General features: G+C 34.3%; 1 protein-coding gene across 2 annotated transcripts in view; it reads left to right on the forward strand.

The window, feature by feature from the left end:
- The first annotated feature begins 1,132 nt into the window (after positions 1–1,132).
- Positions 1,133–26,556, forward strand: part of psme4a (proteasome activator subunit 4a) — a 55,287-nt gene continuing 29,863 nt past the window's right edge. The window contains exons 1-19 of one of the 2 annotated variants that reach the window (NM_001423996.1): positions 1,156–1,688; positions 3,438–3,578; positions 4,039–4,155; positions 4,536–4,592; positions 7,276–7,320; positions 10,197–10,346; positions 12,333–12,396; positions 12,478–12,552; positions 12,743–12,865; positions 12,970–13,062; positions 15,349–15,614; positions 18,344–18,530; positions 20,712–20,801; positions 20,881–20,945; positions 21,038–21,188; positions 22,359–22,457; positions 22,552–22,621; positions 22,720–22,787; positions 24,373–24,588. In NM_001423996.1, the coding sequence (NP_001410925.1) occupies positions 1,432–1,688; positions 3,438–3,578; positions 4,039–4,155; positions 4,536–4,592; positions 7,276–7,320; positions 10,197–10,346; positions 12,333–12,396; positions 12,478–12,552; positions 12,743–12,865; positions 12,970–13,062; positions 15,349–15,614; positions 18,344–18,530; positions 20,712–20,801; positions 20,881–20,945; positions 21,038–21,188; positions 22,359–22,457; positions 22,552–22,621; positions 22,720–22,787; positions 24,373–24,588 (2,334 nt within the window). In that variant the 5' untranslated portion in view covers positions 1,156–1,431. Of the gene's footprint in view, positions 1,689–3,437; positions 3,579–4,038; positions 4,156–4,535; positions 4,593–7,275; positions 7,321–10,196; positions 10,347–12,332; positions 12,397–12,477; positions 12,553–12,742; positions 12,866–12,969; positions 13,063–15,348; positions 15,615–18,343; positions 18,531–20,711; positions 20,802–20,880; positions 20,946–21,037; positions 21,189–22,358; positions 22,458–22,551; positions 22,622–22,719; positions 22,788–24,372; positions 24,589–26,556 lie in introns of both variants that reach the window. The other variant, XM_009307492.4, reaches the window with a different exon arrangement.

Genomic DNA, 26,556 nt, shown 5'->3' on the forward strand with positions numbered 1-26,556 from the left:
TACAAATGAAATATAAGAACTGAACAATTCCTTTGGGTGCGGTAAAAGGGTTTAAGTGTAATTACTGAATCTGGTTCATTCATTCATTCATTTTCCTTCAGCTTAGTACCTTTATTTATCAGGGGTCACCACAGCAGAATGAACTACCAACTTATCCAGCCTATGTTTTAGGCAGAGGATGCTTTTCCAACTGCAACCCAGTAGTGGGAAACATCCATACACTCTCATTCACACACATACACTATGGCCAATTTAGTTTATTCAGTTCACCTACAGCGCATGTTTTTGGACTATGGGTGAGCACCGGAGCTCGCGGAGGAAAGCCACTCCAACATGGGGAGAACATGCAAACTTCACACAGAAATGCCAACTGACCCACCCAGGACTTGAATCAGCGACCTTCTTGCTTTCAGGCGACAGTGCTAACCACGGATCCTCTGTGTTGCCTCCGGCCCATTGAATTATTAGGAAATAATCCACACCTCAGAGGTGCATTATTTTTGTAATAATTCAACGGCCTGTTTATATTATTCCTTGTGTAAGGTACAACAAATCAGAAAGATATGTAGCTTAAAAGATCCTCCCGTCATAACAAAACTCAACATAAAAATGTTGTAAACATAATGTTGTAAATATATTGAACAACCACAATAACTGAACAACCACAAGTCAGTGATTTGTGTTTCACAACACAGACCTTGATTCAATAAAGCATTCGTTGATTTTTAACTGAAATGTCCTTGGTGATTGACAAAATTTAACAGCAAATTTAAAGTTAATTTATTTTTGGTGAATTAACCCTCACCCAACTACTAAAAAAAGATTAAATTAAACGATATATAAATATTGAATAACCTAATATAGTAGTTTAATATTTGTTAATTTATGAGTAATTTAAAGATGATCTCTTTATATTTGATTCATTGAATAAATGATTCTATTGGTCTACACCTGGGTAAAATCACTTAGGCCTCATTATTTTTATTTAATTTTTCTAAATAATGTTGTGAAATAACATCGGAATGAAGTTATTTTCACAGGGCAAACCGATTCATTCTTTCCTCTCCGGTGTCAACTCTCGGTAAACTGTTCCTGGATCTGTTATATTAGGAGACCGTTAGGTGGAAGTGACGTCAGTGAGGAGGGTGGAGTTGCGGCATGTGTGTGTTTGGTTGGTTACAGCTGAATGGAAACGAATACATGGAGCGCTCGTATAGAAATACGATGCATGACAACAAGCGCTTCTGCTTAAAAGAAGTCATCATTGTCCTAGAGAGCTCAGAAACGACACGAACGATGACAGCGCGCGTCTTCCGGCAAGGAAATTTCACCGCTGTATTATGTTTTTGACATTCATAATAGTTGTGTAATTTTCTTAACCCACTGTATATATTTTTTATTTTTTCTCACTGTTCGGAATATTTTTTGTTCATGACTGTCTCCAATATAATCGAAGTGGAGGAGCCGGAATTAGAGAACTGTAACGTTAAAATGAAAAAAGAGGCATCCGAATTGTTAGGGTTTTCTCCGCAGAAAGATATTGTTTACAACGAACTTCTGCCGTACAAGGACAAACTTGACGATGAGTCCAATGAAATTTTGGCACAGATCAAAGGAAACCTCGGTCGAGCCGTCCAACTCCGAGAGGTCTGGCCAGGGGTCTTGTTTTGGACGAGGAAACTTTCCACGTAAGTATTTAAGAAACATTAACTCCATGTATTACCCAGGGTTAATTCGTTTTGTCTACCGACTAATTTAAATAATGGACTTGCCCTAGAATATGATCATGAATATTGTATTCCTTAAATCCTAATATCCTTAACTGGAAATGTGATGTTCCAGTCCAGACCAGGCAAACCCGAATGACCCGTTTGTATTTAGGAGGATAAGGATAAAGTAAAAATATCTCCAGTCAAGTGCGTTTTAAATAGAGCGCTAATGTACAGCGAGCTTTCCGCTTATGCGCATGCGTAGTCCATGCACTGTTTTACTTGAGTCATTGTTAAAACATTATACAATATTTGAGAATAATCGAAAGAGGATTTAACCAAGTGTTTTATTATCTTGAGTTGTTTGTTTAAATGCCTGGTCGACAGAACAGTTACAGTTAGCTTTTATAACAACATAGAAAAGGTTACTAAATGTGGACTATTTTGGTTTTTAGCCTTTAAAGTTAAAGTGAAGGTAAGGGAATGACAGGTGTTCAACAAGCCATAATTTGTCAGTGATTGCAAAATGACTTGTTGGTCATGTTTTCGCCACTCTATTGCTATTCTAGGAGCACAAGCACAAACAGTTACTGATGTCAGACTGCTTGTGACTCTTATGAGATGCAATCCTCATATCTGTAAACAGTAAACATGCGCAGAAATATTGTCCTCAATGTCATCCAAGCCATGTGAGTAAACCAGGACATCACTAAATCTATTCATGGTTACCTAAGCGTCACGTATTTGTATTGGAAGTTGTCCTGCAGTGTTTAGGACATGGTTTTCACCTCTGCCATTCCAGAGAGAATCTAAACAAAACCCACTTGGCAAGCTATCGCCATCCTCAGAACTGAAACTGGTATCTGGGTCTGGCCTAGATTATTTGATTGTGTCAGGTCAGCCACCAGTCAACTTCCTTTTCATTGGAAAGCAAGCTTTGACAGCTTGACCCAAATCTTCTAATTAAAGTGATGTGCTTGGACGTTACATGATGCTTCTTTAACTTCTCATTTCAACATAGAGTAACCAATCACTTACCAATATAAGACAAGGCAATCTAAAGTTGTTAGCTCTGTTTTATTCATAGAAGCACATTGCTTATGTTATGATCCAATATTTACAGTAATAATACAGTAATCATCAAAAATGTTAAATCAGCCATTATTAACACTTCCCCATTTTTTCCAAACCTGTTTGATTTTCTTTCTTTTGTTGAACACAAGGGGAGATATTTTGAAGAATGTTGGAAACCAGTAGCCATTGACTCCCATAGTAGTTTATTAGTTTACCAGTTTCCAACATTCTTCACTCTCCAGTGTATCTTCTTTTATGTTCAACAGAAAAAAAGCTCATTGACACTTGAAAGTAAGTAAATGGCAAGCAAATTTTAGATATTTTTTTAATTTAGTTTTTTTTTTATTGGAGTTTTCAGATTTACACACATATAGGGTTTTCCCCATTGGGTACACAAAACAATCAAACACAGGGATATATAAATAAAAAATAATTAATTAACAAATACACAAATTACATTAAGAATTCAAAGACATCATAAGACCAATCTAAACGATACACTCATAATTGCACATTTCAAATTTTGACTAAACTATCCCCTAATAAATCAGAAGTTGAGGTTCAACACTGCCAGTTTTAGAATTGACAAAGTTCTGTTTTCATAGTTTGAATGTATTTAAAGTGTTTTGATACTACACCACACATTTCCTTTAGGTATATCCGATTATATGGAAGGAAGTTCAACAAAGAGGACCATGTGCTCTTTGTCAAGCTGCTCTACGAGCTGGTCACCATCCCCAAACTCGAGATCAGTATGATGCAGAGCTTCGCACGTCTCCTCATCACACTGCTAAAGTAAGCCTTTATGTATAAATAAATATGTGTGTGCGTGTGTATATATATATATATATATATATATATATATATATATATATATATATATATATATATACTAGATTGGGGTCATTTTGTAGTAGATTACAAACAAGCTCTGCAAAAAGACCAAAAAAGCAGGTTTCATTAATTGAGATGAGCACAACATTGTCTATATTTTTCCATTGCATTGTTTATGGAATTACTAGTTGTAATTACTTGATTTGGTCTGGTTAGTATATTTATATGCTATATAGTATAATAATATAATGAATGTAATGAATTTATAAACTGTATCCCATTCTTATGGGAATTTATTTTAGAATTCATTAGGTATTGACATTTTTAACTGCTGTTAATATGGCAGTGTGACAGAAAAGCCACCTGAAGTTTGTATGTTCACCAAATACATTTAGGACACGTCCATGGGTTTGTTTTCCAGGAAGAAGGAGCTGCTCTCAAGAGAGGACCTAGAATTGCCATGGCGACCCTTGTATGAGCTCCAGGACCGGATCCTGTACTCAAAGACTGAGCACCTCGGTCTGAACTGGTTTCCCAGGTACATTCACATCCCGTATGAAACATTAAATAACAATAATAGCTTAGTCTCGCATCTTTTTCTTTTCTCAGCAATATTAAAACTAAATATACAAAATACTGTTTCTTGTTTGTGGAAAATACATACATCTCTACTCAATAAAACAGTACTGTGCACAGTATTAAGTGTACTGTGCTCTATACTCTAGTTACCTTAATAACTTCCATACCAGCTTTATTTTTTGATGATGTCTCAGGAGACATGCTCAGCGCTCTTAGTTCTGTGAATCTGCATTCATCCGAGTACTGGTGCTGATGCTTAGCATCACAGAAAAGTGTTGTCTGAGTCATCAGGAAGTGCTGAGTGTGCTTGTCTTTTTTTTTTTCTCTTCTCATGTTCAGTTCTCTGCGGCCACGCTCTTCTTCAAAACACATAATTGTTAAACTTGCGCAGAGGTGGTAAGGACAATTATTAATATTACTATGTAAAGGTGCACTCAATAATATTTTGCACTTATTTTACTGGCCTTAAAATCTGTTTGCAATGGATGCATGAAGTGTTTATTCATTAGGTCAATAATATTTTATCCATTTCACTATAAACACAGCAATGAAATGGATGTCCTGTTTTTTCCAAAAATGGATCCATTTCTAGCATCACTGTTGATAAACAGTTGAAGTCAGAATTATTAACCCTCTTGAATTATTAGCCCCCCTATATCGTTTTTTTCCCCCAATTTCTGTTTAATGGAATGAAGGTGTTTTTTCAGCACATTTCTGAACATAATAGTTTTAATAACTCATTTCTAATATCTGATTTATTTCATCTTTGATATAATGACAGTAAATTATATTTTACTAAATATATAAGACACTATATTCAGCTTAAAGGGACATTTAAAGGCTAAACTAGGTTAATTAGGTTAACTAGGCAAGTTAGGCTAATTAGACAAATCTTTATTTAAAGATGCTTTGTTCTGTAGACAAGCAGAAAAAAAAATTAAAGTGAGCTAATAATATTGACCTTAAAATGCAGTGCTTCATTTGTAAATGGAAAATTTCTGGAACAAAATCAGAAAGTAAAAGTTAACGTAACCGGCGTCTGCCACACAATTACAGTTTTTTTCCAGAACATGACATTATTAAGCAGTTATAGCAGAAAAAAGCATCAAATTTATGAACGGTCTTATTTATTTATTTATTTATTTTATAATTATTTTGTGCAATATAATGTTATGGATCAGCCATGGATAAAAAAAATCAAACATGTAGCTACAAACATAAATCGTATAAAACATAACTATTCAGTTTACTAACACCACTGACATTCAGTTCACTTTACTATTATGTGCCAAGCGAAAATGACTCGCTCTGTTTAATCTTTAAGAAAAGCCCATAGTTACTTTTTCTGTCATGTTTTCTGGCTGACTTGAGAATGCTTTGCTTCTGTTCCCTGCTATCATGATCCAGGGGCGCAGTTTCATCTTCTCTTGGTCAGGCTCATTATCAGATTTAATTGTGGTTTAAAAAAAATATACAGTATATGCTTAACTGCCTCTGGCATTTTGAAAATATAAATATTTTTTAGGTAGGCCAGTATGCCACACTTTATTTTTGCTGCTTGCTGCACGTGAAACAATAAGCACCAATCAATGAGAGTCAGAGTGATTGTAAATGTAAAAAAGCTGATGACACAAAGTGTCTACCTTTGTGTGCGTGCGCGCGCACACAATCCACACATCTTTGCTGGTCTATATCTACTCTTTTATAAACTTATGTATAATTAAAGGCAAGCATGGGTTATGAAAATGAGCATTTAATGTATCTTTTATACTATTTAGTTACCTCAGATAGCTCATGTGCTAGCATAGTCATACCATTAGCCTCCTGGCTACAATAAGCTAACGCAGCTCTGATTAACCACACAACAAGGTATCACAATAATAGCTTTTGATCAGGCATTCACCACAGACGATCCTTTAGGGGTCCTAAGCGGACTCGATTGCAGGGGGGACACCAGCTCAAATTAAGCACTGTTAAAATGTTTTTTTTTTTTCTTAATTAAAAACTGCTTTTATTCTAGCTGAAATAAAACAAATAAGACTTTTTCCAAAAGAAAAATATTATATGGAATACTGTGAAAGATTCCTTGCTCTGTTAAACATCATTTGAAAAATGTTTGAAAAAGAAAACAAGTTCACAGGAAGGCTGATAATTTTGACTTCAACTGTATATTTGATGATTTTGGTATATTTATTGTAACTGTCCTGCTTATAAATAACAGTTACAAAAATACAAAGTGCTACTTTTTATATTAAATTATAGAGTGCACCTTCAGCAAATAAGATGCACGTCACATTGCACAAAATAAAACCACTGAACTCACAGTGTGAAGGACAATGCTATGCTGCTTTCACACCATTCAATAACACTTTGTTGCTCCCAACTGGAATGCTTAACATTGTTCCTGAGTGTTGAGCATGTTTGTAGCGCCTGTTTTCCCCCATGCACTTTAATGCAGACATCTGATACTGCAGTATGCTTGATGACTCCCGCTACAGTCAATCCCTACAGAGGATCACATTCTTTCCTCTATGTGAGTCCAGAGGTGAATAAATGATTTCTTCAAAACAAAGGTCATCAAGTTCAGGGCCCTGTCAGGGTGTCACATATCTGCAATGTTTCTGTGACACTCATCAGCTTGTTTACATTTGTTTGGCTGTGTGAGTTTTACGATGCATGTTTTTATTGGCTTCCGTGCTAGTGCTGGGCGTGATTTGATCTGTTGGCTTTCATGAAGTAATTAATGTCCTTAATATAATGGGGTTGATAACACATTCTAAGACCAGCTTATATAGGTCACAGATGGACCATCAGCCCCCAGTGTCTGTCATTTCACAGCACAACTGTGTTCAAAGAAATTGAAACCAATAAAAAAACTCTATTTCCCAAAGGGTTCTCTAACATTGGCCTCATCACTTGCTTTTTTGAGTTCATTATAGGATTGGGTTCGAAATGCATGAACAGTTTTAATTGCACTAGTGTGTTGTTCTTGTACATCCTAGAATGGATGCATGGAAAATTACAGTGTTTTCTGGTGTAGTAGTTTTCATCACTTTTAATTGAATCTTTTTTTCTGCAGCTCAGTGGAAGCAGTTTTGAAGGTGTTAATCAAGAGCTGCAGGCCGTAAGTACTTGCACATTTTCTGGTTTGTTTTACAAGACACAGAATAGTGCAACTTTCAACAAGATTTTTAAGAATAGGGGGTTTTTTTGTGCCGTTTATTTGCATAAGTGTGAATGCTGCAAACCGAGTGACCTAATAAGATAGGGGTCTCAGTCATACCTGCCAACACTCCCATTTTTCCCAGTATTTCAGACCCCGCCACCCTCCCGTTTTGTTATTTCTCCTGGAAAACTCCTGTCATTTCACGAACCCCCTCCATCTACCACCCCACCAACCCCCTCAACTTTTTGGCACAGTCTATAACACCCCCGGATCTATAACACCCTCGATAATACCAATTTTGGTATACAGTAGTATCTGATCATAGTGGCTGCATGAAACTCGGTGCACAGTTACTTAGCCGTGTTATTCAGACACCTTACTGCCAACACCTAGACAACCAAATCCACCCCCCCACACCCGGTCTCTTGGGTTTGAAAACGCATTTTGGCAGGTATGGTCTCAGTGCACATTCAAATTAACTGCATTTTGAATGAAATATGAATGCATCATGGATCAAAGATTTCTAAACAGCCAAAAAAAAACAGTATGTTGTGTAACAAAGTTATTTCTTGTCATAGTTGCAATGTTGCTCATTACGATTCAATACAGGCATTAAAAAAAAGCATTACAGTAAATCTTTGTGTATGTGTGCGTTGTGATTTGTCACCTTCACACGTAAAATATGAACTCTATGTTCTCTAAGGTGATAGAAATTCAGTGGCATATACAGACTTAAACAGTTGCATCAAGACCTGCATGCAGCATTGTTATGGACCCTTTTACATCTCCAGGTTTCTCAGTAGCGGAAGTTGTGATAATTGGGTAAACTTAGAGCGCAGTGAATGGAAGAGTACAACAAATAATTTTTTTACCATTCTATTCTGAGATTAAAGATATTATCTCTTTATTAAAACAATTACATAAAAAGTAAACTGTAACTAAACGCATTTACTGGGGCACTTTCCATTTTTACTTGGGCACTAAGTAAATGGGGGTTTAGTGATCTCCCTGTTAAAAAATTTTGGATGATGATGACCGTTAAACGCATCATAACTTGTAAAAAGGGTCCATTATGGCTGCTCAGTAAGTTTTGAAGGTAAATAAAATATTAAAAACAGGATTTTTTTTCCAACTTACGGTTTGGACCAGAAAATGACACTGTGGTAATAAACTGAACTGATACCAGTGTTGCCAGATATAGATTTTTTTCCAGCCAAAAAGATGTCCAAAACCTGCTCAAACTAAAAAAAAAATGCCCAAAATATTCGATTAATATTTTATTACGTTTTGTTGATTTAATTCAGAAATTAGCCTAGTTACTTTAATTGTCATCATTTTAACCATGCAGCAACCAACACCAACAGTCACAGAACCACAATGATAAAATTACAACATAACTGGATCACATCACAACACTGCACGTATTGTTCTGTAGATTACACCTATTCGCCTATATATTGTAGATTTATTTGTTTAAAGATAATATTAAAATATTAAAAGTTGCATTAAATTAAATTAAAGTATTTTAGATGTTAGTTTCAGTTTGTTCGTTTTAAGGATATCAACTAGTTAATCTGGTGAGCTTAAAAATGATTAATTTGGCAACTCATGAAATGTTGACAAGACATGAGTTTAAACTTCGACAGCAGCTCCATGGATTCCTATTATAGATTTAGGTAGATGCATAATGGCGTAAATGCAGAAATTCGTCCCATTTGGCGTTTTACAATTTTTTTGAACACACTGAAGTGCTCTTGTCAATCAAGTAATGCTTCTAAGTTGGTTTTTGCTGTCAATTGCAGGAAAAATGATTGATAAAAGTGTCATGACTAACTGCTGTGAGTTTAACTGCAGGCACTGTGTGAAGCACATGCACGTGAATGGGAGTCAGATTTGTCCAGGGAGTCAGATTTTGATTTTGATGAACTTTCCCTCACCAATTTATGTTTTAAAACCACCCAACTTTTGTCAATTTGCCATTTTTTTACCTGCAAAATCAAATTCAGAACAACCCAACTTGGTGGGAAATCGCCCAATATGGCAACGCCGACTGAGACTGAATGTATAATTTTCTGTTTTTTTTTGTCTCAAATTCATTCAACTAATTAAATCGATTTCATGTCCTTAGAATGAGGAAGTGTGTTCAAACATTTACATGTAAACACTGTGCTCCCAGCAGATCTTCAGTTTCTCTGTAGGCTGCTAATCCTGTTTAATGCTCTGTTAATTTGGCTTTGTGGGAATTTCCTGTCTCTGAGAGACTGATGTGTCCTAGGATCAGTGCTGTCCTCTCCTTAGCAGGGGGTCAACACGGACATCATATAATAGCAGACAACTTAGGATAAAACCATACCAAAAAAAAATCTGTTTTTTTTTCATTGTTTCAAATGAAAAACAGTAACACAGATTGGAGTAATGGACATTGTCTAGGTTAAAGTAAAGCGGCATGTTCCCATACATTACTCAGCTCATCTGGGGAAGGTTATTATGTGGCCACTGGCCAGACAGTGGGTCCTAACTTTCAGCTTGTGCAGAGAATGCATTGTTGTTGACAACTAGGCCAGTAGATTATTGATGGTGTTGGTGTATGTTTGTATTCTTAATTTAGCTTTGGCTGCCAGACAGTAATCCTTTTATTGAAGCATGTTAACTAATTATCCAGTTACTAAAGGTTTGCTCGTATTCCAAACAGCGTGGTGTGACATTTTGAAGTCATGTTGTTAAATTCAAACTTTTAAATCCACATTTTATACACTTATACAACACTTTAGGTCACAGGTTAGCAATAATAAATCACAAAATCACTCTGCATGTGTGTGTGTGTGTGTGTGCAGATATTTCCCAGAATCAGCCACACAGGAGATGCTGGATGAGTGGAAGCCTCTGATGTGCCCGTTTGACGTGACCATGCAGAAGGCGATGGGATATTTTGAGCTCTTTCTGCCCACCACTCTCCCCCCAGAGCTGCATGATAAGGGCTTCAAGTGAGACTTGCCTCAAACTTGTTTTGACCTAGTTTCAGCCTGCTTTACTTTGCATAGTATTCCCTATCAGTCTTTATACTTGGTGAACAGGCTAATCGACTGAAAAAAAATTATGGTTCAAAGGCGAAATGTTTTTAAACGTGTGTTATTCTTTTTTTAATGAATGTTTCCTGTTTAATGGAGCTTTTTTTTCAGTGACGAAACTAATGACTGCAACACCTGGCAAAGAGTGTGGAATCGCCACTCTTGGAAGATGTTCATTCAAATGTTTAACTGTGTAGAAAAAAAAAACAAGCACATACATCCCACAAAACTTTAATCTAACTTTCTGGCTGTATGAAACACTTCTAATTACAACTTTTGCTAACACTTTATAATAACTACACACTATGAATCATTTATTAAGCATTAGAGAATAGTTAATTCATTATGTGTTAAGTAATAACTCTACATTAATAGATGTTAGTAAGCAGTTTATAACTGCAGATATGCTCTATTGTTGAATTTTAAGCACATTTAAAATGGGCTTAATAATTGTACTTTCATGCTTTAATTATGATTTTTTGATAAATTAAGTATTGCATTATTTACAAACCAGTTATTTGAGTGAAGTTGCTGTTTTTTAAAGAATGTTCAGAATGTAAACAAACTATTTAAATCAACATGTATATATCTTATTATTCAGGCATATTTCAATAGTTCATTTTTATGTTAATAAATGCTTTATTAACTCAACTTTACCTAGTTTTGTGACCTAATCTAAAGTGAGGACTGTTTATGGTTTATAAATCCCTTATAAATGACAATTAAAGGCTTAGTTATATTTTAAACTGAAAAAAAAATGACTTTATTAATTTCTATTCATTTGAAGATACACAAATAAAACTGTATCAAATGAAAAATAAATCTTAACCAAAATATAATTGCTGTATTTGTACTGTATTTATTATTATATTTGTACTTAAATGTATCATAATACATTGCTAAATTATTATATTGTTGTTGTTTTAATTTATGATGATTCGTAAATAATGCAATGCTTAAATTAGTTATGAAAAATTGGTCAGTAAAAAAGTATGAAAGTACAATCATTAAGCACAATTTAAATGTGCTTATTTATCAAAAATACAGCATTTGTATCTGCACTTTTAACCTGCTTACTAACGTCTATTGAGTTGATGTTTAACAAATGATGAATTCACTATTTGCTAATGCTTAATAAATGATTCATAGTGTGCAGTTATTATAAAGTGTTACCTAAGTTTTTTATTACAACTGTTTTTACTTTTTTTATTTGAGTGTTTCATACAACCAGAAGGTTGGCTTGTTTTTTTTTTTTGCACAAACATTTGAATGAACATCTTCCAAGAGTGGAGATTTCATACTTTTTGCCAGGGGTTGTATAATGCATTTTTACCTTTATTTAAGACACCCAAATGTTGTTCATTGGAAAATCATGTCAGCCATATTCAGAACATTTATTTTAAATCTTTATACTTTTATTCCAATGTCCTTAAATGCAAATCTGTATATGTCAATGTCCTCCAAATCACCAAGTTTTAACAGTTTGTAAGCGATACTTTTGAAATAATTTAAAACAAAATACAGTTTTGAATAATCTTTTTTTTTTTCATATAATAAACATATTGCTCACATCAATGATTGTTTTATTTTTATGTAAAAGCTTTAGGTATGTTAAGCTTTTTTTCATCCAAATTTTGGCATTTTTTATTGTTTACTTGGATTTAATAAGCTATGTATCTAATTCAAATCACTTTCATGAATTTTATTTAAGCAGACATAAAAATAGGACATAATAGGGACAGAATCCTACAGTATATCATGTATGATGAAAAATGGATAAGCTAACCATTTGTTATTTTTTTATAAAATGTCATTCATTCTTAAATAAATGCAAAAACCTAAACATGAACTATAATTTGATTTGCTGTGCCATGGGGTATTTTGTTTTGTGTGTCTCTACAGACTTTGGTTTGATGATTTGATAAGCCTGTGGGTGTCAGTTCAAAACCTTCCAAGCTGGGAAGTGGTGAGTTTGATCATCTTAGTAAATTTCTGTCCAACCAGGTAATTAATTTCATCAGCATCGTCAATGGATTTTGTGTTTCAGAATCTTGTCAGTCTTTTTGCACGACTGGCAAATGACAACATTGGTTACATAGATTGGGACCCTTATATACCAAAGGTGAGATGGTCTTTTTTCTGCCATTTTAAAAGACACATCACATCAAAATGTAATTCAATGCGTGTTATTTCAATTAATTTTCTGTGTGTGTGTGTGCGTGCGTGCAATTAGCCATTCAGCATTGCTGGTTTAGTGCGAATAGTTATTTTCAATTCTCTCTTATACAGTTCCCACTCTGTCTGTGTTTCAGATCTTCACCAGGATCTTGAGGAGTCTCAATCTTCCTGTAGGATCCAGCCAGATGCTGGTTTCCAGATACCTGACAAATGCCTATGACATCAGTTATGTGGTCATCTGGATCTCTGCTTTGCTGGTCAGTGTAAAATAAAGCACCTGAAGAATATTCTTCATTTCTTTTGAACAATATTTAAAACCATACAGTTATGCTGTAATGAATTCGCTCTATATCTGTTTTAGGGAGGGCCCAGCAAACAGGCCCAGACCCAGCTCAGTGGCCTTTTCAATGGCATCACCTCATTTTTTCACCCTTCCAACCACGGCCGCTGGCTGGTGAGTTACTGGTGTAGTTTTCTGACTTTTATTTTTATTTGGCATTTACAGTCAAAGACAAAATATTTATTTATTTATTTATTTATTCTTTTTTTACCAAATGGTGTTTAACAGAGCAAGGGATTTTCACTATATTTCCTATAATAGTTTTTTTTCTGGAGAAAGTCTTATTTGTTTTATTTCGGCTAGAATAAAAGAAGTTTTTAATTTTTTTAAAGTCAATTTAAGGTCATTATTATTAGTCTCTTTAAACAATATTGTTTTGCAAAACAAACCATCCTTATACATTGATTTGCATAATTACCCTAACTTGCCTAGTGAAGCTAATTAAACTAGTTAAGCTTTTAAATGACACTTTTTAAGCTGAATACTAGTATCTTGAAAAATATCTAGAAAAAATCTTCTTCACAGTCATCATGGAAATGAGTAATTAAAACTATTATGTTTAGAAATGTGTTGAAATGTGTCTCTCTCTAATCCTGGGGGGCTAATAATTTTGACTTCATCTGTATATCAAATTAAAACAATTATTTTGGTGTCAAATTACATTTACAAAATTGAGTGTGTACACTTTAATTTTTCAAATATTTGTGAAAATAAAATGTCAAAATAAAGGTCAACTAATGATCCATCATCATTCAGTATAACATATTTATATGAAAAGACAACATGCTTATTCTTAAACTGCACTTATTAAAATGTTTATAAAATAACTTCATAGTCAATTTTAGCATATTTTAAATTATTAAACCCGCCTTGCTGGCAAATGGGTAAAACCTATTGGATTGAAGAATGTTGGCTAATTAATAATAGTCTAATATTTATATTATTTAAAAAGCGAAATAAATATTAAAAATAAATATTGTGAGTGTGTTTCCCAGTACTGGGTTGCGGCTGGAAGGGCACCCATTGTGTAAAACATACGCTGGAATAGTTGCCGGTTTCTTCCACTGTGGCTACCCCTGATAAATAAGGGACTAAGCCGAATGAATGAACGAATGAATGAATGAATAGTGACATTGCCATATGGCATGAATGTTCAATATACAGTAAATTGAAGTAATGTAGTAAGAGCAGCATGCACCGGGTCTTCAGGTTACTGTCTAGATTAAATGCGTCTCCCATAATGCTTTAGAAGAGCCTACAGCTGTGTCAGTTTTAAACACTGCTGCCATCAACAATACATGCCAGTCTTTTTCTAGAAGCATCTCCTCATAGACGAGGACAGCTTGTTATTCCAGGGATGTGTGTAGCTTTGTCTGAGGGAGGCATCTAGTTCTCAGTTTCAAATGTCACAGTGAACCCAGTGAGAGCTTTGTCCAGTTATTGTCTCCGCATTGTTGCCATATTACTTTGTCTTCCTTTTTGAGACTGCTGTTGATGAAATTGTTAGCAGTCTGCGCCTGTGAATTTGTTTTCAGAAGCTTACAGAAAGTGTCCTTTCTTTGCAAAAGAGCTGTGCGTTCTTTGTTGGGCATTAAAGGCTTTAAAGAGTGTTTTACGGCAGGAAGATAATAGTCATTGCTTTGATAAAAATGGCAATTCCTCTTTTTTGACATTATAAGCTCAGGAAAATTAACAGTTCAATCAATCCATCCACAAATGTTTGTTTGAATTTGTTTAGGCTTTTAAAAAATCACACACCCATTACAAATGTTTATGTTCAATCATTCAATCCGTTTCCTATTTTCATTAATGAAGTTTCCCATTATTCTCTTTAGGGAACGGGTTGATGGGAGGGAGAACAGTGTAAAATGTTTGCTTTGTCTACACTATTATTATTCTGTAACTTTGTCATCTTTTGTGATTTGCAAACTAAAAAAAAAAAAAAAACTTCAAAAAAAAAAAAAAAATATATATATATATATATATATAAATATATATATATATATATATATATATATATATATATATATATATATATATATATATATATATATATATATATATATATATATATATATTGTACATAAAAAACTGTGAAAACCTTACAAAAATGTTTAAACAAATTCATATTTTTTAAATAATACAAATTTAATAATTAATTTACCAATAATTTTCCTCTCAACTGCATATGCTATTTTACCTTTATATACATATCTACATATTGTACAAAAAAATATTTAAAAAACTGTGAAAACCTTACAAAAATATTCAAACAAATACATATTTTTTTAAATAATACAAATTTAATAATTAATTTACCAATAATGTTCTCAACTGCATATGCTATTTTACCTCATTTTTGTATTTACGTTTATTTATATTTGTTCTGACCATCTGTAGATGAAACTTATGAAGCTCCTTCAGCGTTTACCTGCCAGTGTTGTGAAACGCCTCCATCGAGAGCGTTACCGGACGCCAACATGGCTGACCCCTATTCCAGAGAGCCACCTTCTCAGTGAGCAGGACATCACAGACTTTGTGGAGAGCATAAAGCAACCCGTCCTGCTGGCCATGTTCAGCAAAACTGGCAGTCTGGATGCAGCCCAAGCCCTGCAAAACCTTGCCCTGCTCCGACCTGAATTGGTCATTCCTCCAGTCCTGGAGAAGTGAGTGTGTGTTTGATTGTTTTTAAAGTACATAATAATATATTTTGTCTAAGTTTGTCAATATTATATAAGTTTTGTGAAATTAATCAAGTTAACGAACCAGAGGTAGTTGGTTTAGAAGAATGGATGGTGAGCTCAAGCATTATAACATAGGGTTCTCACAGGTCATGGATTTTCTGGAAAATCATGGAATTTTATAAAGTTTATTCCAGACTTTGAATGTCAGAGAATTTCATATTGTTTTGTCATGGAATATCAGGGGTTGTTGTTGTGTCATGTTAGGCATAAGTTTTTATTTTGTTGTTATTTAGTTTTTTAAATGGGTCACAAGGAGAAGTTAATATCTGTAAATGGGTCACTGGCAGAACTGAACATTTAGCGAATTGTGAGCTATTTACTGGCAAGTTTTAAAGCATTATAATTTCTTTAATTATTATTTCTGCCTTATTATGTAATAATAGTGTTAATGTTTTAATTAGTGCTGGGCAAAGATGAATCATGATTAATCACATCCAAAATAAAAGTTTGTTCTATATAATATATGTGTGTGTGTTATATATATTTATTATGTAAATGTGATATACACACACATACATACTGCATGCTTAATAAATTACTAATTAGCTGCTTATTAATAGATTGTAAGATAGAAGTTTGGTTTAGGTTTTGGGTAGGATTAGGGATGCAGAATACGATCATACTTTTTAACTAATAATGAACTGTTAATATCTTAATAGCCACCCAATAGATAATAGCATCAATTGTGACCTAAACTAAAGTGTTACCAAAAATTATGTTGATATTCAAATGTATATATAATTTGTATCATAGACATATTTTATATCTAAATATAAAAAATAGTACTGTACACACATTTAAATTATGTCAACACAAACTTGCCCAGCACTAGATGAATTAATGATATAAGCCAGCGGTTCCTAAACTGGGGTGCACAGTCTAACCACCAGGGGTGCATGAGACAATGTTTGTAATGGTGTAAAATCTGCAATGTGTAGTCTGTGGTGTGGTTTTAGCTAATAGCAGTCTTAAGCCCTCATATATGGTCCGACACTAACAAACAAGGCACAGCCACTTACAAGACATGGCTGTAAGTTTTTTTTTTTTTTTTTGAAAAATGAAGGAACTGCAGAAAAAGAAAAAAGAAGGCACAAAGGAGCTAGAGCTTTCATCCGAAAAGTTGCACCATCTGTTTCCTGGGTACACTGCAGCATCCACCAAGAAGATCTAACAATGAAAAACATGCCAGATGATTTTTTTTTCTGTACTTAATGACGCTGGGAAAGTAGTCAACTTCATAAAAGCTTGCTTATTAAATTTACACATTTTATCATTTTTATATTAATCACGTTTACAGAAAATATGTGTATTTAGTTATTGTAGTTAAAAATGTGGAGTTTAATCGAAGAAAGGGTTGCTTGACAGGCGTCAAATATTAGAAAGTGGTAAACACAGCAAAAAGTTTGGGAACCACTGTTTTAAGCTAATTGGAAAGGTTCACTTAAACTCTGTGGACCCGGTACCATCGATCATCGGTTTTCACTTTAAGATTTAAAAGGCTAGCATTGCACTAGACCCCCGTAAGTGGTTTCGTTTGAAAGTGTAGAATCGATATTTTATGCACATATGCATCACTTTGGTTTTATTTTACTGTACAAAAGTTATTTACACTTAAATGCATTATTTTGGATACCCAAGCTAGGTATTTTACATTGGTTCATTTTCATATTTTTCATATGACACATGTACAAGTTTTAGCTCAAATGAAAGCTCTTGCCAGTGCTTATATGGTTCTAGTATTCTTTTACTGAGCTATATTCACATACCAAACAGTTGCCGAATGAATTGCGGTGTTTCCATGGCGCAGAAATGAAAACAATATATTTATGATCACTAAGCAACCCCAGATAGCACAGACAGCTGTCATGTATTACCTTATGCTGTGTGCTTCAGGGCCATTCTCCTCTGTTTTTGAGGTGACGTGCATAAGTAATCCTTTTATATGTCTGATGTGGTCCAAACATAGTGAATTATGTTTGATCAAATAAAAGAATAGTGAAATATTTAAACAATGATCGATCCCTGAGGCTTGTATAGCACCTCTCATCAGTTGGAATACAATAACTTTTGCCTAGATTATGGTAGAGACATTTTTCTTTTTTCTTATGATTACAGACATGTGCAGGAACGACCAAAATTTATTTCAGCACGCTAGACAACACAGTACCTAAAAGGTACACTTTCAAATTTGAGTTTAAAAAAAATACAAAAAGGTGTAGGTGTTTATTATAACACAGACAACATATACAGTTATTTTAAACTAATTCAATAGTGTTTTATGAAACTTCAAAGGGTTTTCTTTAAAATGGTACCAAATTTTTACATTTACACCTCTGCATGTGGATTTGGGAAGCTTTTAAATTTGAGTAGGCAAAATCCAGGCGGAAATCCCAAAATAGCAGCAGAGTTTAACTGGTTAAGTCCCTTGATTTAAATAATGCAATTCAATATAACCTTCAGTGCAGCTTTGTTTTGGGTTTTAGCACAAAGTCCTAAACAGATACGATGTGAAAACTTCTCTTCTGTCTGCTCAGTGCTCAATATTGGTCATGAAAAATCAAACTAAAAATGTCAATGAAAATCAAGGAAAAGTCACGAAATTTGGCTTAAAAAGGGAACTCTGACAACATCTTTTCTCCTCTTCACTGAAGGACATATCCAGCCATGGAGACCCTCATTGAGCCTCATCAGCTGACTGCCACTTTAAGTTGTATGATCGGTGTGGCACGAAGCCTGGTGGCTGGGGGCCAGAGGTTTCCGGAGGGCCCCAAACACATGCTGCCTCTTCTCATGAGGGCTCTGCCTGGAGTCGACCCCAATGACTTCAGCAAGTGCATGGTGAGAGTCTCCTCAAGTGTTTTCTCTCCATTTTTTGTTGTTTAGGCATTGGTGTGGGATTCATATAACTCAATATCATGATCAATATAAAGTGTTGTAGGGATATGTCAAATAAAATATATAGCAAGCATGTGATCAGTGTTCTTTGTTTATGTCTATTCAGATGACAAAGTTAGTTAGTTTTGTCAGCAGTACTCTTTCAGTTTTTAAAGACATACCTAAGTCAAAATGATTTAGTTATTAAGTTTACAGTACGTTAATAGCACTACAATATTATGAACTGAAAGATCTGCTGTAAATGCTGCTCTTCAAATGTAAACACCTTAATCAAAGTATTACCGTCGTGTAGGATTTTCGCCACGTATGATATTTGCCGGGTTTTGTGATAGGATATGTCTGTCTGTCTGACTGTCTGCATCTACCATGAAATGCAGAGGGTTGTTTTTCTCACATGTGGTCTGCGGTATCAAAAATTCCATTAAAACTAAACCCTTCCAGCAGTTCATACTTTTTTTCGAAGTAGAAGTGTGATAACACCCTGCTGAGACAGGGCGGGTTTCATGACCCTTTAAAATTTAGTAGAATTTGTGTGTGTGTTTGGGTAAGTAATATATATTTATTATATTATATTACATTATGTAAATAGTGCTGTCAAATGATTTGTTGCGTTTTAATTGCATCCAAAATAAGAGTTCATATTTACAAAAATATATTTGTGCTTTATAGTTTTGTGTATTTAAATATATGCATGACTATTCTGTATAACAAAATATTTGTTTATATTTAGATATAAACTTATTTATATCTAAATTTATATCTATATTTAAAAAAAATATATATATATATAATACAAATCAATATAAATGTATATGCGTATATGTATTTCTTTTGTATATGTTTGTATTTTATGCACAGTATGTGTGTGTATTTATACATAAATATACACAGTTAATCGTTTGGGAGCACTAATTATAAATAATATTAAAATAACACTGATGTCGGCTCCAATAGCCTAGTGGTTAAGTGTGCTAACATATAGCACCACGGCAACCCGAGTTCGATTCCCTGCTCGGTGTCCTATGCCGATCCTTCCCCTCTCACTGCTTCCAATGCTTTCCTGTCTGTCCTTCACTGACCTATCACATTAAAGATGAAAAACCTCTAAAAAAATTATTATAAAAAATAAATAAAATATTACTGGTGAAAGATTGTGGATTATAGTTGGAATATATTATTCCATGTCTTAAAGGTGCAGTAAGTAATCTTCCACTATGCTAACAGCTTAGCATAAATCTCTGAATCACAGTCCGTCCCCTGCTGTCTAGAGCCACGCCTCCTGAAACACGAGCACAGAAAAAGAACCCTCTCTCGTGTTAAAAGCAACTAGTGCTTGTCCGGCGGCGTGCAAGCCAAACTGACATGTGATTTCAGAGTAATAATTAGAGTTGCATGGTAAACAACAAAGGGAGACTAGGCGGAATAGCAGTATTTACTTGTGTTTTGTTGTTAAACTATTAAAATCTACATTATCGATGCTGTAAAAGGTCCTTTATGAAACTGAAAATAGTCTTATCAATCTTTCATCGGAAGATTTTAGTGGCTGAACAACACTTCTGTGAAGATATAACCCATTTGTAACAACAACATCTAACAAACATCTGTTTTAAAACAGAACATTACCTGTCTAACAGAAATCCTTCAGACTTTGTGTCATCCTTTCTCCAGCATGCAAAGGTAACTCCAATATTGATTCAGGTTTTTAAAAAGTTTTGATTCAGCAGATTTTTACAGATCGTGCCGCGCATACTCTCTCTCCCTCTCTCGTAAACGCGCGGTGGTCGGCGGAGCTGCGTACAAAAGGCTGCGCAGTTGTTCAAATCTGCATTTGCTGACAGACAGTTTAGCCTACTTATCGGAATTATGAGAGATGTCGGCCCGACTCTACTTAATTAAATGAACATTTTTTTTGTTTTATGCCTTTCCCAAAATATGAAAATACTTATAAATACATTTGGATCATTACTATTAGACTGTGAAGAGACTTTCAACCAGCACAACAAAAAATGCTTCTGAAGACAATCACTTACTACACCTTTAACTAAGAAATTGATATATTTTCATTTATTTATGTGCTTTATTTTCTAACATAATAAAATAAATAATATTACGTTTGTTTTCCAGATAACATTCCAGTTTTTAGCAACTTTTGTTACTCTTGTGCCATTGGTCGACTGTTCATCTGCTATTCATTCAAGAAATGGTCTCACCCAGGTCAGACGTCCTCTCCTCTCCTTTACATCTCATAATATATTAAAGCGAATCAGTTATTTAGATGATTTTCTTTGCGCAGGTGGAAAAGGAGTTGTGTTCAGCCTCGGCAGAGTTTGAGCATTTTGTTCTTCAGTTTGTTGATAGGTACAGTATACTCAGAAGCTTCATCATTACTGTAGTCTCAGTGTACATGTGCATTTCTTTTTGCACCCTCATTCTCTTTCTCTCATGTTTAGGTGTTTTGCCCTGATTGACACTAGTACACTGGAACAGACCCGGGAGGAGATGGAGATGGAGAAAATGACTCATCTGGAGAGTCTGGTAGAGCTTGGACTGTCCTCCACATTCAGCACTATCCTCACACAGTGCTCTATGGAAATATTCCAGGTCATTATAAGCACACAGTTAAAACCAATAACACACTACCATTCAGAAGTTAAAGGGTCGGTACAAATACATTTAAATTCGTTTTTCTGAATAGTATTGATGCTCCGATCAGGATTTTTGCAGCCAATACCAAGTACCGATTCTGATTATTCAAGCTTTTTAATGCATGAAGCACATTTTTCATCTAAGTATGCCACTGAACTGGAGATCCCTCCTTACCCAAGAAAATAAATGAAGAATGTTGCGTATAGTCCCTTTATTATGTCTCTTATAATCATGTAGTATGGACATGAAGCAGTTTTACAGAAGATAATACATAAGATAGTCAAAAGCACAGAACGTTCAGTTTTTATATATGTAAAAAGGCCTAAATACAAGGCCGTTCTGATATTTTGCTTTCCAACTAGCACATCTGTGTATGCAGCTCTTTTGCTCCGGACAGCCTCACAGCAGCTTGATCGCTCAATGAGAGAGGCAGGGATGTGTGCTCGGGATATGTTTACTGTGCTATTCATCTAAGCTAACAAATGTAAAGCTTAGAACATTCCCGTGCCTCTCTCAATCTGTTCTACATGATTTCCAGGGTATTTTATCTGATTTAAAACACCTGCGATCGGTTCATGAAATCGGTCAGATTGGTGAGTACTGACTGAGTCGTAAAATGTGATTATTGGCCGATACTGATCTCCAGATCTCCCTAATTAGTTAAAAAGTGTTCAAAAGGGCAGAATTTGTATTTAAAAAGTAATATTATAACAGCATGGATGCATTTTAATCTATTTTATGTCCTTTCTAATTGAAACAATACATTTTAAAAAGCTAGTTCACCCAAAAATGATATTTCAGTTATGTTTGTTCACCCTTATTTCAAGCCTTTCTTCTGTTAAGCTCAAAAGTAGATGTTTTGAAGAATGTTGAAAACCTGTAACCATTGACTTTCATAGTATGTGTTTTTCCTATTATGGAAGTCAGCGGTTACTGGTTTTTTAACTTTCTTCCTTATAATGTCTTTTGTGTTCATTAACTCATAAAGGTTTGGATCCACTTAAGGGTGAGGAAATAGTGGGTAAATGTCATTTTTTGGGTAAACTATCACTTTAAAAATCCCTAAACTTTAAATGTGCTGTAAGTATGTGGTGATACCTGAACACATTTCTTTCGTTCTCACAGGTGGCTCTGGATAAAGTCTTTAACTTCGCCACTACAAGCATTTTTGAGACTCATGTGGCTGGACGGATGGTTGCAGACATGTGCAGAGCTACAACCAAAGTCAGTATCCTAAACTTTATTTGCCAGAGATGACAGTGCTACTCAAAACATTTCATAATTGGCTGATAATTTCACATATTTCTTTTCCTTTCAGTGTCACCCAGCAGAAGCTCTGAAGCTGTTTTTGCCTCACTGCTGTAGTGCCATATTACAAATTGCAGCCAGTGAGTTCTACAGTATCTCCTTGTAAAGTGTTAATGCCAGTATATGGACTCATGCTTTTATGTTAGCATAACCTTTTTTCTTTTGAATATTTCTTTAGATGAAGAGGTATTAAACGAAGAAGAGCTGGATAAAGAACTGATGTGGAACCTTCAGCTGTTATCTGAAGTCAGTCACTGAGTTAATCAACTTGTATAAATCTACCATTAGAAATGTTCAATTTAATTGTACTCTCTAAAAATATCTCTCTTAAAGTAACGAGATTTAAGTCTTATTATATATAGAAATTAATATCTCTAAAAAAATAAAATCTAATTGTCAAATATCCAAATGTACAATAGGGGTGGGACAAAAAATTAATATGACAGTATATCGTGATATTTCCAGCTGCGATACATTATCGATACTCTAACAATACATCAGACACTCACTGGCGTCAAAAACACTGACAGATGAGCCATTGCAATAGTGAAAATCTTATAAGAACACTTACTTCTGTCCAAACTGGACTAAAGGTATTTGTGGGTTTTAGACATCCCGCCTCTCCAGAATCTTCCGCTAGTTTCTCCCTCACAGACCCACTTTCAGTTTGCAATAATGATATATATGGCAGTATCGCTAAAATCGTGACATATCAATATCGGAAACAAAATATGGAATTGTGAGTATTGTGGTACTGTGATTTCCACCCCAAATGTACAATATGAACCAATCTACACAACATTCAAAACTTTGTTGTCTGTAATATTATTTTAATTATCATTTAATTCTATGCTTGCCAAGCTTATATTTATCACATAAAAATGCAGTAAAACAATGAACTACTATTACAATTTAAATTCTAATATACATTTTATTTTGTACAATTATATACATTTTACAAAGAGACATTTATTCAAGATTTTTTGAGGAATAGTTCAAAAGAAGGGAGATTTTAATGTTATTTTTTTAATTTTGAATATATTGAAAGTCACTTTTGATTAATTATTCATTCATTTTCCTTCAGCTTAGTCACTGATTTATCAGGGGTTGCCACAGCAGAAAGAACCGCCAACTATTCCTGCATATGGTTTAAGCAGCGGATGTCCCTTTGAAACCCCTATGCACACTCTCATTCTTACACACACACACACACACACACACATACACTACGGCCAATTTAGTTTATCCAATTTACCTATCCCACATGTGTTTGGACTGTGGGGGAAACGGGAGCACCCGGAGGAAACCCATGCCAACACGGGGAAAACATACAAACTCCACACTGAAATGCCAACTGGCCCAGCTGGGACAGCGACTTACTTGCTTTCTTTAGTCTGACAGAGCAAACCGTGCCACGATAGTTTAATTAATCATTCATTTATTTTCTTTTCGGCTTATCCAGCACATGTTTTACATGTAACACTCCAGAAATGCCAACTGACCCAGCCGAGGCTCGAACCACCGACCTTCTTGCTGTGAGGCCACAGCACTACCTACTGTGCCACCACGTTGCCTAGTTAAATTATATATAAGAAAATTTAAAAAGGTACAAAATAACGCAAACATTTGAATGGTAGTGTATATTTATTGAAGAAATAAACATCAGTCTAAATCTTAAATTTTAAAACTTTTATCTGAAAACCTGAAACTTAAAACTTCCTCTACCTTTAAATATAGATCTCTACCTTTTATTTATATATATCTGTTATGCCATTGACATGTATCTGATATGCTTCAATGTTTATGATCGAGTCTTTGTGTCTGTGTGTAGGTGGTTCGTGTGGATGGTGATCAGCTGTTACTCTACAGGTCTCAGCTGGTGCAGATTCTTCAGCTGACGCTCCACTTGAAATGTAAGCAGGGCTACAGTCTGGCCTGTAAGCTGCTCTATCACATCCTGCGCTCCATGTCTCTCATCTACCCCAGAGAGTATTGCAGCATCCCCGGCGGCATCCAGCAACACACAGACACATACCTACCAATCCAGGTCAGCCGCCCGCCAGTGCAAAACCAGATTTAGCCACTAACCATCTCGTAGCGACTCAAACCAGGTCTTCTCAAAGTTACATCTGAAATATGATGCTTTAATCCATACTGATGCATCTATATACCAGGTGTAAACGGGGCCCAAGAGTCCATTTAAAAACAGTTGCTGACATACAGTAGGAGTATAGAGTTGATTTATGTGGAAAATATTACTTTTTTTTTTTTGGAGTGTGTGTCCGCTGACTTTGGGTTCTTGGTAAATTTAAAGTCGATAAGTTTAATGTATCTTATGAAACAGTATTGTAAAGTTGAGCGAATATTCTTATTTAAAATAAGTGATATCTAGGAGTATCTAGTGATATCTATAAACCGTTGAGATAAACACTATTTTATTAATGTAGGTTCACAATAATCTATTTTTCAAGTGCCTAATTTACAGCTATAGAAATCAAAATGAGACTATTTGAAAAGAAATTGTTTCTTTTGATTTGCTGGTTTTAATTTGTGTGAGTTTGAGTAAAATGTAACTTTATAAAAGTATAGAATAAAAATAGTATTTAATAAATTTAAATTATTAAATTGTATTCAAAATTAAGAACTTTGATTAAAATTATTATTATTCAAATACTTTTTTTATTGCAGAAATGACCAAATACTGATTTCTTAAAAAAACATTTAACTTTATTAAAAATTAAAAATTATAAAAATATTATAATTAATAATTATAATAAGTATTATTATTATTATTATTATTATTATTATTATTATTATTTGTGCAAAAATGTTTTAAAAAAGTATCATATTAAATTTGGATTAAATATTTTTAGTAGTTTACTGAAAAAGATAAATTGTGCATAACTTCAGAGAGCGTTTTTCATAGCTGTGTCACACATTTACTATTAATTTTGGTAAGCAATAGTGTTTTATAAAATACTATAATGCTGTTGAATACAGTATTAATAATAATTATAGCATATGAAGGGGCTAGATGTTCTCTGATACATCATATTAAACAAAGAATTTCAAAGTGTTAAATACAGTACCATTAGCAGCAGTGGAGTCTCCTCTTGGGTGTTTCCATGTTTGCTCCTGTTTCCAGGCTTTACTTTTATCCTATCAAACGTCTCTGAAGGGGAAGAGATGAGGTGATTCAGCGAATGACTGGATTAGTGGAGCTCCATCATCTTTTATTCTTATGCACCTTTTCTTAGACAGGCAGACGTCACTCTTTCTCAGAGTCTGAAGTATGATTACAGGGTTCATTTGAACTCGACTTTACTCTCTCAGAAAATCAGAAATACTTTTACTCCCCTTGTTTTCTCCATTGGTAGAAGGGAAACTAAAATTTCTACTTACTTTAGTTTACTTGAAATCAAATATTTCATATTAGAGATTAATGTAGTGTTTATTATTAATTATGTGCACATCTATTTGGGATTATTTAAATGCCTTTGTAATTTTCTTTTTAAATAACTTAAAATCCCTGGTCTCTCAATCTTCCTACAACATAACATGGAAAATGTTGAAGATCAAAAGGCTTAAAAAGAAACTTGATTATTGCAAAATGCACAAAAGTCAATGGAATAGCCATATTTGATCTTATTTGCATTTGTTTTGTTGGGATGAATAGATACATAAATCAGACACCATGTTAATGTGTGAAGGATATCATAATAGTAGCAAACAGAAGCAAATATATTGCATTTTATAAAATTGTCTGTTCAACTGACACCTTAAAGGGATAGTTCACCCAAAAATGAAAATTCAGACATCATTTACTTACTTAACTTGTTTCACACAACTTTGATTTTTTTTTTCTGTTGAACGCATATAAAGATATTTTGAAGAATGTTAAAAACTGTCATTGACTTCCATAATATTATTGGGGGGGTATGGGGGGGTGGTAGCGCGGGGGCACTTCAGATCATTTTGGAAGGGCACTTTCTATCTAAGATTAAAATGGACATGT

This window comes from Danio rerio, chromosome 13, assembly GCF_049306965.1.
Source record: "Danio rerio strain Tuebingen ecotype United States chromosome 13, GRCz12tu, whole genome shotgun sequence".
Lineage (NCBI taxonomy): Eukaryota > Metazoa > Chordata > Actinopteri > Cypriniformes > Danionidae > Danio > Danio rerio.